This window comes from Corvus brachyrhynchos, unplaced genomic scaffold (genome assembly GCF_000691975.1).
Source record: "Corvus brachyrhynchos isolate BGI_N302 unplaced genomic scaffold, ASM69197v1 scaffold200, whole genome shotgun sequence".
In the NCBI taxonomy this organism is placed as follows: Eukaryota; Metazoa; Chordata; class Aves; order Passeriformes; family Corvidae; genus Corvus; species Corvus brachyrhynchos.
The window spans coordinates 3,908,841-3,922,398 of NW_008236184.1; the positions used below are offsets into that span (position 1 = coordinate 3,908,841).

The following is a 13,558-nucleotide window of genomic DNA, read 5'->3' on the forward strand; positions in this document are numbered from 1 at the left end:
ATCACAGCATAAAAGTATTGAAATGCAGAAGCACCTGTGTTGATAAAAATAAAGTACAGATATAAAATATCAAAATCTAATTACTTCTGAAGATCTTCTTCATGTACTTATCTCAAAAAACTCATTTAATATCATCCTGCTCCTTAATGCTAAATTAAAAGCTTGTAAGAAAACATATAGGTGTTTTGCCATATGTTCTTAATGTCATAATCACATTTGGGCCTGGGGAATAGGTGGAAAAAAACATTCTGAAGTTAAGAGACCACAACTAAAAATAATCCAGTTATGTAAAATGGAAAGTTTGTTCAAAAACCTTGCTTGATTACAAATACATGAATAAGAAGTGATCTCTCTGGCAGACAGATATGAACTACTTAAGGTTTTACAGCTCAAGAGCTGTTTGAGCATCACTTTAAAATATATTGCCAGACAGTGCAGATCATAAAACTCACTTGTACATTCTAACTGTGAAATATCAGTGTAGCTTCACAATGCCTTAAGTTCAGTCTAATCTGCCCAAATATGTAATTCCAAATATTGTCCTCTGCATCAACTGTACTACTCTTGAGAACAGAGACTCATCTCTGTTTTGATTACAATACTCCACTTAAAATGGAAGCTCTTTCCACACTTGATCCACTGAATACACCGAAAGCACCCAACTGTATTTTTCAAGCTTTTGTATTTCTCAAGCTGTTCTATTTCTCATTCTACCCTAAACATCCATCTCATCCCAGCGGCTGGCTCTGGGCACCACTCTCTTTCTCTCTGCATACCACACTCTGCATTTCACTGCTACTGTTTCTTCCTTCTTTTTCTCAGGCTCTGCTCTCCTTCCCAGCAGTGATGGTTTAGGACTTTGCAGCACCATACTGGCCCTACAGCTGGGGCATATCTTCATTCCCAGTGGTTCTCTCTGGCCCCAAATTATTTTCCATTAAGTGCCTTTTGCAAGCTTTTAGCCCAAGATCACATACAGAAACTACCACCCCTGACCCTAAATTCATAGGGTATTTAAAAAAAAATAGAACTTTTAACTCTTAATATTTGAAAAGGAAAGGTTGAGAGAATTCTGTTTTGTGTTTATTTGTTAAAGAGGAACCTATTCCATTTCTACATTAAAAAATTCATCTCTTACCTTTTTTCTGCATTCAAACACTACACTTGCCAGGTCTTCCTGTGTCACACGTAACTTTGCCTTAAGAAATCTGATTTGGGCTTCTGTGAACATAAAAAGTTACATTTAATATATTTATACAAGTACTCATTATTCAATGCAGAAAAGAACCAAAACTGATGCAAGAACTCACTTTCATCTTGTATTTAAAAACACAATACATTGTTTATAATTATTGAAGAGAAATAGACAAAAACTCAGATTTCTAAAAAGGTGTTGCGGGTTTCTCACTCTTAGGCAGAGCTTTGTACAGATTTTTTTCTTTTAATGACCGAACTTGACATCTTTAAAAGACTCATAATTCACAAAATTGAAGCTTGCATCGTACCATGCTGTACATGACAGCACTTACTGAGTTTGAAGTCAACAAAACTATATTGTAGGGCATGCCTACCTTGCAATCCAGCTGGAGCTGCAACTTCTGTAGTTACAACCAAAGTAATTTTAAACTCTGCACAACAAGGAACTCGATGTAGACTGCAAACCCCTCTTAACAGGTAAATATCCCTCCCACACAGTAGTCTATGCTTTTTTAAAGTACACTGCTAACATTCTTCAATTAATAGTTTAAAATTAAATCCATTTAATCAGATGGTTTTTTCAAATGAAATACTTTCTTGCTCCTGGACAGCTAAGAAATGGACTGGCATGATGAAACAAGCTGTATGTGAACAGTCTGTTCTCATACTTCCTATTTCCCGGATCATTCACAAGGAGCTTCCACAGGCATAAAGCATGGAAACAGTCTGAGGATCAAGTTGACTAACACAGGAATAACCATTATTCACAGTAGCTACAAGGGGAAAAGAATAAAGTGGAGGAGGAATATCTGGATCTAAGAGTGGAGAAATGGATGGGTACATGTGTTCATTTGCTGTAACAGGAATTCATTTACTTTCCCTCACCTTCCCTCATCAATTGCAGCTTAAGCTCTAACTCTGCAGAGGCCAGTAGTAAGTACAATTTAGGAAAACACCATGAAAAAATACGATACAGACTGACTTTTATTCCTCCCATTGTATCCTTGCTAGCTTCTGGTAACTAGTGGCTATCAAGATGGAGACTATAATGAAGCCTTCATGTTCCCACAATCTCCTTTCACATACTTCTATACAATTGTTTGATTTACTTCATAAAACATACTGTAGTTTGGCATTTACCATATCCTTTGGCAATGAGCTGGCTAATTTAATTATGCATTATGTGAAACACTTAGTATAGCTCCCTTTAAATCCAATTTAATGTGGCATTTACTAGTGTTTGCACTAGAGAAAGACAGCTTTCCCTTTACCATTACTGTTTTCGTTACAGATCTTTCATATTGCCTTTAATTGTTTTGTTTTCAAACTAAAGATTCAAATTCAAGCTGTTCTACACTTCTAATTGCACTGTACACTCTGAACTGTATCTTTGCTAGTTCTACATCCTGGATTTGAGATGGGGTGTGCAGAACTCTGTGCCATTCTCAAGATGGGGTAGCATCAATTATATAATAGCATAATGGTAACAGTACAATATTGTTTTCTGTTATCTTCTGAAGGACTTCTAAAACTTAATTTGCCTTTTCCACTGGGAACAGGCAATAAGTTTATGCTTTTGGAGATTGTTTAGTTATCACTAATTAAGGTAAATCCACTCAGTAGTAGGTGTAACTGGAGCTGTGTAGTAGGTGGGATTGGATAGCTGTGTTTTCTGTCAGTGTTACTCAGCACTCTTTAATACAGAATACAAACTTGTACTCCATCACCTCACTCAGTACCATGAGATTCTTTTGCAATACTTCAGCATCAGTTTTAACTACCCTAAAATCATTGTTTCACAGACAAGTTTCTTTACCAGCTCTCAATGTAAGCTCCATGACAGATTCCTCTAGGGCTATACCACTACCTGTAAAAACTGGTTGTTTTTCACCATTTTGTTTCCTCTTTTACTCAGCTATTAGTCCACAGAAAACTTCTGTCTTATCCAGCTGTGTGTCATTAAGAGTACTTCGTAGTAAAACTTGTGAAAATTCAAGGGCACAACTAGAACTAGATCACTCTTGGGAGGTGCCTATAATCCAGATAATTTGAATTCTGACAAGGGGTAAAGATAATTAAACAATTAGCATCCTAACTGGTCAATTTTAATCACCTGATGAGGCTGATAAGGGGGAGTATCACTTCATAGGATGGTCTTAGGTTATAAAGTAACCAATGATTTAGGGACTGGTAAAGAAGAAAAGGACATCTGAGAGACTCTGATACCCTACAAAAAAGAACCGCTGTCTTGAATTCTTGAGATAAGCTGAAGATTAACATGAAGTGCAACAATTCAGATAGTTATTCATATGTGTTTTATCATTAGATAAAAATAGACTTTCATATTTCAGCCTTCTTTATGTCTGTGTGCTTCTATCATTGCTGGTTACTGCAGACTTGAATTACAACCCACAAAAACAGTCCCAGACTAAAATGATGTCTGAGCTACTGTGTTGGCAGAAAAATGGCTGCACTGTGCTAACCTGTGATCATGAAATACAGGGAACCCAATTCTAGGAGGAGTGCTGCAAGAAACTCAGGGAAAGGACAGTGCTATGAAATCTTATCAGCACGTTGGCCTAAATAGATGGGCACAGGCACACAGGCCTAAGGAATCCATTATGGATTATCCCTCTCTGTAACAGGGCCTGGTTAATACCTGTGTCTGCTTCCTTGTGAACACTCTAACTGTTCGAGGAGTCTGGCACTGCTGGAATGCTCTGTCATAGCTTATTCATCACATTAAGGAGACATTCAGAGTGTTCTAAACAGTCAATATCAAATTCAAAATGCAAAAATTAATCCAGAGGATTTTTATTTAATCATTAAAGTTACAGAAACAATCCTCAATACTCCAATACATACCCTTGGTCCCTGATTACAAGGCACTAGCAATAACTCTTCTTGAGTTGCCTTGAATTAATTTGGTTTAAGTTTCCAATGCAAGGCAAAACGATTGTTTTTCGGTTCAGGAAGAGAACGATAAAAAAGTTATCTGAGGGTATGGTTAGGGAGACTTGGTAACAGAAGATATGCACAGAATTATATGAGGTTAGAAACCAAGCTACCTCTGTGTTGGCATGCTTGTTGACATCAAGCTGTTAGATTAAAAGGAGAGGGCTCGGGCACTTCGTGCTACTGCAGTGAGTCTCTGACTTCATGCTCACTTTAGCATTGTAAGGAACTACACAAACTCACTTTTATCACACCGGAGCCACAAAGACAGATGTGTGTCATGCCTTTAGCCTTGCTGGCAAATGCTGCAATCCCTTCCCTGCTCTGTTTCTAGGACAGACATTAACACACCATTGGGAGTGAGAAAATATCTGGAGGATTCAAATTCAAGCACTGTAGCTGAAACATTACCTCGTTTCAGCCACTTGCTAAGATCCACAGCACTGGTCTGAGGAAAGGCTTTTGCCTCTAAAGGCAGAGTCTGTGCAGAGACTGAAGCTCATCTTTTTGGAAATACAAGCTTAGCATCATGTACTTCTGTTTCCCCAGTGAAACGAATCAAATGTTATGCATTTATTCAACATACATAACCATCCAAACACCCCCCTACAAAGGTGAAAAGGAAGATAATAATTCACTTTTCCACATAATCATTCATATGTGACCTGATCTTCCTCTAGGACTATGTAAAGAGGAAAAACCTTCTTTCCCTTTAAGTTACGGGCTTTAGAATTTCTGTAATTTTTACAGAAACTCCTTTTGTCTCTCCCCAGGAAAACCCATTTCTAACAGTCACGAAGCAAGAATAAAGGTAGTAACCATGGAAGGAAACTTACCCATTCCCATTTCATTTCCAACCCTTGGAATAATATCATCATCTTGACAGTCTGGTAAGACTCCTTTCTTTAGTTTTTCTTCAACTTTGCTTATTGATTTTGGTAAAGAAAAACCTATGCAGTCTTCCAGTACTGCAACACCATCAGCACTTTGTACTTCCATGTTTCTTATTTTTGAACTAAAAAATGAAAAATCTAGATTTTAAATTTATAATACATTATATTTTTGTAATTTTTTTTGTATTTGCTATTTTTAAGAGTGTAAAGTTATTTACATAGTGCAATTTCATTACCTGCATTCATATGAAAGATGCATCAATGGCAATTTCTCATTTTCTTTCTGTAAGATACCTTTACCATATTCCACATAAATAATTATAGGATTCTTACATACTGTAATGTAGAAGACACAGAAACCACTACCATTTTCAACTGAGAAGATTCTGGCATGGTCTTCTGGTCTCAACAAATCTGTAACTAAATCAGAGTAAAGCAAAGAAACAGAGGAATGTTCTATTGGCTTTGGATACTATCCTCTGTTTTAATTTCTGCTCTTTCCACCCCCCACCACATAATCTTGTAGAACTCTGTTGCCCCTGGATGTACTCCTACCCTACCACAATTTCTGCATCATTATGCCCAGCCTAGGAAACTTCACTGATCCTAGAGGTTGCATATCAATATTTTCATAAAACCAGAACACAGGGTAACACATCACCTACACACGGTATCTCCTCTGCTTTCTCCTATAGAAAGGTAATCTTAGTTCTCACAGGATCTGAAGCTCCTAACTTCTTATTCCAACATATGCTCATTCCAGTGCAGCCTCCAAACTCCTTCTAGCTCCTAACTTTCTCCCACAAATTTGGGGTTGCCCCACAGGCTCTTCATCTGTCCAATTCCACTTCTAAATCTCATGATGGGGGGTGCCAGCATGACAGCCTCCCCTGAACTGCCCAAAGGAGGTCTGAAGGGCCTCCAGGGATTTCCAACTCCTGTAAGACAGTCTCGGCCTCTGTCAATTCCATGTCCTGCCACCTTGAAGACAATTTTCATCCTATTTTGGTATTATGCCATATCCCATGGGAGTTTTAATTTGCTCCCAGGATCTTATGGATTTTTTGACTCTTCTCTCTTTGTCCAGATCTCCATTTTTTGGTTTTACAACCTTGAATTTGCTACCTACAGAGCTGAAGCTTCTCAGCTTGGAGCCCCTGACAGCTGTGTTGTATTACTGAGCCTCTTGTCCTGTGAGCCCAAGATTCACTACAATAGAGGAGGCCCTTCAAGGCCTCATGTTTCCCAGCACCAGTCTGATCACAAATCAGGCTGTAGCACCCAAGTGTGCTCTCCCAGGTTGCCTCAGGTGCTCTATTTTTGCTCGTTGGACTTCCTTTCATTGAAGGAGTTTACAGAATTTAGCTGTCAGCCTTGAGAAGTGCTAAAGCAGAAAGCAACAGTTTCATTGGTGTATTATTAATCACATACGTTCACTGATAATTTTTGGTGCAAGTAAACAAAGATAGCCACATGGTGGAGCTGACTGAGGAGGACCAAAAGTTTGATACATTTATTTGTATAAATATAAAAGCATACATGTATAAAATAACTTGATAGACAAAAATAGCAACTACAAGATTTCATGACAAACCAAATGAGATGTTTGGTATACCTTGAAGTTGTTCTTTTTCCCTTACTTGCAGACCATGGTCTGTTCTGAGCTGTGGGCGCAGAAGGAAATTTCTTCTTGTTTTCTACCTAAAAGTTTTTTCAGAAATGAGTGGGGCATTATTATTACTGAAATACTTTTTTCTAGGGTTTTTTTATGGTTTTTTTTCCTTCTTCATATATCCATACTCAAGAATAGTTTTCCAAGTATGCTTTTCGAACTTTCAAAATGACGTCTCAGTTTTATTTGCACTCATCTTTAGCTTGCAACTTCTATGTCTCTATGCCCTAAATGTAGTATACCCAATAGTCATTGGCTTGTGAGAGTTTTTCCACACATACTCATAATAAATCTATGCACAAGCAAGGCTCTGAGCTTTTATCAAGGTATTAATTACTGGACGTCATTATACCTTCAAAAATATGGTATTTTATGAATTATTTTAATCTTATAATGTCCCCATTGAAGGAAGACTTAACAATATTTCTGTTACTTTCACCCAAATATTCTTAAGAAATAAAAGGGTTTTCTACTGTATTCTGATAAATAACTGCAGATGGTATTTTAGAAGCTTCAGCTCACCTCATGAAAGCTTCAATATAGTTGTAGTTAGAGACTATTGAGATTGTTCCTAATCTCATTTTTCCATTATATTTTCTAAATTCAGTTACTCTGACTGTTTATTATTACATCTAGAAGACACTAGTACTGCCTTTAGTAGTATACAAGTGAGGGAGGAAAGAAAGCAAGAAATTAATTATATTCGAATATTTTGCACTTGGAATTCTTAATCTGATGTTCAAAACACAGTATTTCTCTCTCAGCTGAAGAGACAACAAAATATAAACATTAAGCATGATGTAAGTTCCCTTGACCACCAGTGGCAGTGAGGAGCCCTGGTAACATTGTCCCTGCATCACTTCCCTTTGTCTTGCCACCCACATAAGCCCCAGTGTAGCCTCAAAATCACTAGTTATTATATATTGAAATTATGCTAGAAAATAAATTAACCAGGATAGTTTTGGTACCTTGGCAAGTGAGTGTGTAAGAGATGAAACTGTGGGACAGAGTGGATCTCTGCATTAAAAAAAAAAATAAATTAATTCACTGAACATCTATAATACTGTAAAAACACTTTGCAGTTAAAATACAACCTCCCCTCTCAGAATCAGGAGAATAACATTTTATATGTCTAGAATAAACAATATAGCTAAGGTAGGAACATACTGAGGTCAAGCATAAATTCAGTCTCATTCGCTGTCTGCCCAGTCTACCTCATCTGCGACCCAAATCACCTGGTGAGTCTATGGTATCTAATACAACAGTACTTATGTACCAGAATCCTGATCTTGTCTCTTGAATTCAGGCTACTGGCTTGTTAGATCAATGATTCCCTGTACCAGGGAGTACTCAGCCAGGAAGCAGAGAGTTACAGCTTCCCCAGGACAATCCAGTACCAAAAATTGCCAGCAGCTCACTGAGTAACACCTACCTGACACACAAACCCCTAAACTCATACAAACGAAGTGAAGATAAACCAGCATCCTCTACGTCCTGTGAGCAGGTAGCTCCACCTGTCCTAGCAGGGTCAGACTGACTGTTGTCAGGTCAATTGACAGGGACTGTCAAAGGAATATGAGGTGGAGCAATTTATAAATAAAGCCTCACAGAATTTTCTCTGAAATAAGTATTATAAATATGGTATGCATTTTACAGGCACGGAATAAAACCAGGAATAAAAAAAGCAGCTTTCTTATCTGCTTATTTGGCTGAAAACTGTGCTTCTTAGTAACTGAATTTCAGGTTAAATTATTATTTTTCAAGTCTATTGAAATTAAGTAGAAAGATTGAGCATGCTGTCTACTAGTCAGGTCAAATACCTTGTCAGATATAGACAGATATATATATATATGTAGATAAATACATTAAATTTTGCTTTCAAAATGAGTTACGTGAATGTATATTATTGCAATGAAAGGCTATTTTTTAACTACCCTTTATAAATTTTTTACTTCAATTAAAATGCTGGCTTATAAAAGATTTTGAATAAAATTTTAATTTCTGGCTCATCAAATCACCTAATTTTTTTGCCAGGCTGATTTGAGCAAATGTTTAGATCTTGCCTTTAAAAATTTCACAGACATTCATCAACAAGAATTATCTGCACAAAGCTCCATATTTTATTAATCCAAAAAAAAAAAAAAAAAAATCCCCAAAAACCAACCCCCCCCCCCCCGAAAAAAAAAAAAAACCTGAAAAAATCATCTGTGTGTAGCTGGCAACAGACTTCAAGAATAGGATGATTAGTTTTTCTCTATTTACCCTATTTTCCTCATGCTTCCTCCCTATTGGTTAGCTCTAGGAGCATGCAGAAGGTGAGGATTTGCTGCCACAGAAATAGCAGTTATATGTTATTCTGAAAAAACCTGAAAATACAACATGCTCTATACGCAAGAAAACAAGTATGTTCTTTCCCCCAACAGACTAATTTTCTCATACTGTATCTGTTGTCTTAGGGTCGCCTTAAAAAATACAAAATAGAAAAAACCCAAACACGAACAAAGCAAAACAAAAAACCCAGCTTCACTGTATCTCTCAAATCCTCTAGCTTGTTTAACCCTAATGGTTTCTTTCCTGTTCCCCATTCCTGACACCCCATTTTGAAAGCCTGCTTTCCAGCTGTGTGGCTGTACGGTCGGTGAAATGACTGTGTAAATCCCACAGAGGCACACAGACAAGCAGCCCGGGCTGTGTAAATCCCGCAGAAGCGCACAGATGAGCAGCCCGAGGCCGTGGCAGCCGGGGTCACGCACTGCTGCTCCCGCTCCATCCCGCTCCAGCCCTTTCCTCCGCCTGCTCCCGGCCCGCCCCAGCCCCCAGCCCGGGCCGTGGCTGCCCATGCGCGGCCCGGCCCAGCGCCCGCCGGGCGATGGCTGGAGAGGGAAAGTGTAAACAAAAGCTCGTTGCAGTGCGCTCTCACCGGCGCTGCTGTGTTGCTACGTAAATCAAATTTCCCTGCAAAAAATATCCTGTAAGAACTCCAGAACAACTTCATTTAAAATACACGCTGACTTGGAGAGTGACTCAAGTATTTGTTGTCTTTTTTTCTACTTCGCTTACTCATTTGTTTTTTCCTTTCAACCTGTCATTTTTTTCCCCTCGATACCACCTCTTTCTTTGCTTCAGTTCCTCCCTTTCTTTCCAGTTGCTTTAGTGTTCATTCTCCTTAAAGGAATCAATAGAAATTTCAAGGAGATATTTCAAAAATACCTCAAGTGCTTCCTTTAGATTTAAGGCCCATCTGCTTGCACACTTTAGAAAGAAAAGAATTTTTAATTAAATATTAAATGCTTGGAACTAATCTAATTGAATGGCCTCAGTGTTCACTCATGGATAATCAGTGTGCCTAATTCCTAGCACACATTTCCAGTTTTTTTCACAACAGCATGCGATTTCCAATCTTCTCTCACGTAAATGTTTATCAGAACACTATGTTTACCAGACTGTGGTTGTTTTAAGGTGTTTTAATTTAAGTTCGTAATTGGTAGGCCAGTTGATACTCTGACATGCTAATTGCCCTTCTTGTTTCTTTTTTTAAATTCTTCCAACACTTTAATTTCTAATGTGTACCATCAAAGCTAGTAATTCCCTTTGTGCGGCTGAATCTTCCAATCACATTACTTAATAAAGCAGCCCTAAAACTCAACTCCAGTTTGAAGTTCTTAAAAATTCTCCGTCTAATGTTCAAAATTTATCTAACAGAACATAAAGTGAGATCCAGAATTTGTTTAAAGAGCATGATTATACTGATGGATAACACATTTAGTTTCTTGCCCATCACTCCCTCGGCTATGGCTTTAAAATAGGTCAGGAATAATTTTAATTGTAGTAACAAACTTTTGCTGGTAGTCAGGCTTCTATCATAGAAGCTGACTTGCTGTCACACCTTTTTGTGTACGGAAAACTCCTTTTACTTTCAGAAAAAATGTCTTTGCTTTTATTCTACACAAAAGTAACTATTTGATCATCTTTATCAGACTTTCATATACACTATTTGAAAAGTTTCCCAACTGCAGCTTAATATTTGAAGCATTTTGTAGTCTGTTCCTGTATCCTTCTTATCCCGATTAGTGGCATCATAAATTTAGGAACCTACAGATCAGATCCTTGATAAACTGTGTATTAATCTATCTTAAATTCACCCATTTCTCACACTACCAATATACAAACCCTTGAACAACTAAGAAATAATAATGCCCCTGAATGACTAAGAGAATACAGCCATGTCCCCACTCCTGAGCTGAGGGGTTTGAACACTCAGGTTGTGATCATCCAGGCCAAAGGCATGCGGGCCCCAGCACTGTAATGGTATCCACATTCCAGAGGGTGGCAGCTCAATGTTTTCGGGTCTTAGGGTTTTGTGTTTGTATTCATCAGGCATTTCCTGTCCCAGGAACACTTAGGCCAAGTTAAATGTGAACCAGGATCTATTCCTTCACTTTGTCAGCTGAATTGTTAAAAACCATCCACTGCCAAGTGCCTACTGTTTGGTACTGCAGTGAAACCTGTTACCTTACCTTGCTCTTTTACAAGTAGTAAGTATCTTAGTATCTTAGATAGAACATTCCAGCAAAATTAAGCCTTCCATGAAATAACAAGGAACAACACTTGCTTAGGATCACTTTTTTTTAAATAATAGGAAAAAATTTAAGACTTCACCAATGCAGTATGCAGCAAAGACAGATAAAACAGGAGCATGATTAGGACACAATTTAGGGTGTGCAGAATCAGTGTGAGGTTCCTCACCAATTATGCACAGCAGTTGTAAAGCACATACCTTTGTCTGTCATCTTCAGGTGACTTACTCTGTACTGAAACTGGCTGGGATAGTATCTTCTGTTGGCCTTTCTTCATTAAGAAAAGAAAAAAATCTGGTTGATTTTGGGGGAATATAATCTATTAAAGATGAATTACCTATTTGTAAATCACAAATCACAGTAACTACAGTCTACTATGGAAAAGAATGGAAGCTATAGTCTACTGTGGAAAAGAACTTTTGAAACACAGGAAAAGATGTCTAAAAATGAAAATGCTGTTGCTATTTTGTTGTTAAATGTATATCTGTGCAATCTGGCAGTGCCATGTGGTATATTAAGTGTCCTAAGAATATTTCATCTTCTGCTATATTTAGAGAAGAAAAAACCAGTGGTTTTGTTGTTGCTGTTTTCTAAAGGAAAGAGACTAGATGCTATTTTGGCTGTTTCATCCGCTCCTGTACAAATGCCAAGCATTTAGGCTCAGCTTGTCACTGCTCAAGAGAAGAATATGTTTTCACAGGCCATAAAATTGAAGTTTCAACAGTAGGAGAAGTACATACAAGTACAGCTTTCCAGAATACTTACTAATTTGCTTTTTAAGCCTTGTTTATTTGAATGAATGTACTTACAATGAATATTTCTAATATGCAGAACACCTTCTCCAAACTGTTTTGGGTATAAACCGTAACTTCCCCGTTCCCTTTTTATTCATTTTTCCAACTTTCATATAAAGTCTTGACTCTCTCTGGTACACAGCCACACCAATGTTAAACGATAATACTGATAATAAACAGGAACTTTTTCTGTTTTGAGAAAGTTTCCTTCTTACAAAGTTCATGTTACCTATTTATGTTGCTTATTCTTTGTATCTCTTTCAGCTTGAACAATGTAGATCCTATTTCACTAGGAGGTTACTGTAACAGTATCTGGTTTTCAAATACTAATTTTTAGTATTTAAGGCATAAAACCACCTACAGATACTTTTCTTAAGCAACTAAACAAGTTTTTTATGAGGTTTTATGTATGTATCTGCACAAATGCTGTAGGCAGCTGTGTGAATACCTACCTGATGAAATTATATAGAAACTATTTTTGAATGTGTTTTCAATAGAAGTTTACAACTTTGAGAAGAAATAAAGTAAAGCTTACCTTGCATTTGAAAGCAACATGCTTTTAGTAGTCATGGTCTAAATTTCTTTTGAAGCTCAGCCCTGTGTGCATGCGAATCCAGACTAAATTATGTAACAGTCTGCATAATCTACTCACCATTAGTTCTTCAGCCTGACGCACCAGTTTTTCTGTTTTGGCTTCTAATTCTGCATTCAGTCGCCTGAAAGAGTAAGAATGTTTGTCACTACGTTTTTGAAAGATTTAAAAGGAATAAATATGAGCATGACAGTATTTTTGCCTGAACTAAGTGAAATTTTAATGATTCCTACAAAGGAATGCTGAAATACACTTCAGGGTATTAGCAAAGTTATGTTTCAACAATTTCCTGTGTTTCAGCCAAATCAGTAGTAATAAAACATATACCCATTAAACAGCAAGGTTTAGACTATAATTGTGGGAGGTGAAGGATGTCTTTGGTTTTGGACATGCCATTTCTTAATACACATTGTATGTCTTTATTTCCTAAAGGTTTTCCGCATTTAACACAATCCTTCCCTTCAGTATACCCAGCAGCAGGGGTTGGGGAAGGACTCATGTATGACATTGCTTATCATGTAATTAAAGAGGTGTTGCTATATGGATGTACAGATTACAGTAGTGTGGTGTTCCTGCATGTTCACACACAGCCCCTGGTGCTGTGACTGCCAGAGTTTGAGACGTAGCTCTCTGTACACCCTCACCATTCACAGGGGCTGAGCACTAACAGGTAACAGGGCCAGAGCTTCCATGCTTTTAAGCTGTTTTTAACAGGCTTAAGCTTTTATATAGTCATAATTTAGAACTCAAGTCAGTGTTCAAAGTGCAGAAGAACCTCATGTCCGGGCCTAGAGCCTGCCTGGGGCGGCGGTGTCCAGCGGCGCTGGGCGCTGTGCCGCGGCCCCGGGCAGTGCCATCCGCCCTCTGCGGGACCCGAG

General features: G+C 37.9%; 1 protein-coding gene across 1 annotated transcript in view; it reads right to left on the reverse strand.

The window, feature by feature from the left end:
* Positions 1-13,501, reverse strand: part of TEX9 (testis expressed 9) — a 21,626-nt gene extending 8,125 nt beyond the window's left edge. The window contains exons 1-7 of the mRNA XM_017738025.1: positions 13,456-13,501; positions 12,741-12,804; positions 11,495-11,565; positions 7,686-7,734; positions 6,661-6,746; positions 4,989-5,167; positions 1,139-1,221 (exon numbers count right to left, since the gene is read on the reverse strand). Coding sequence (XP_017593514.1) covers positions 1,139-1,221; positions 4,989-5,167; positions 6,661-6,746; positions 7,686-7,734; positions 11,495-11,565; positions 12,741-12,804; positions 13,456-13,460 — 537 coding nt within the window. The 5' untranslated portion in view covers positions 13,461-13,501. The remainder of the gene's footprint in view (positions 1-1,138; positions 1,222-4,988; positions 5,168-6,660; positions 6,747-7,685; positions 7,735-11,494; positions 11,566-12,740; positions 12,805-13,455) is intronic.
* Between the last annotated feature and the right edge of the window lie 57 nt (positions 13,502-13,558).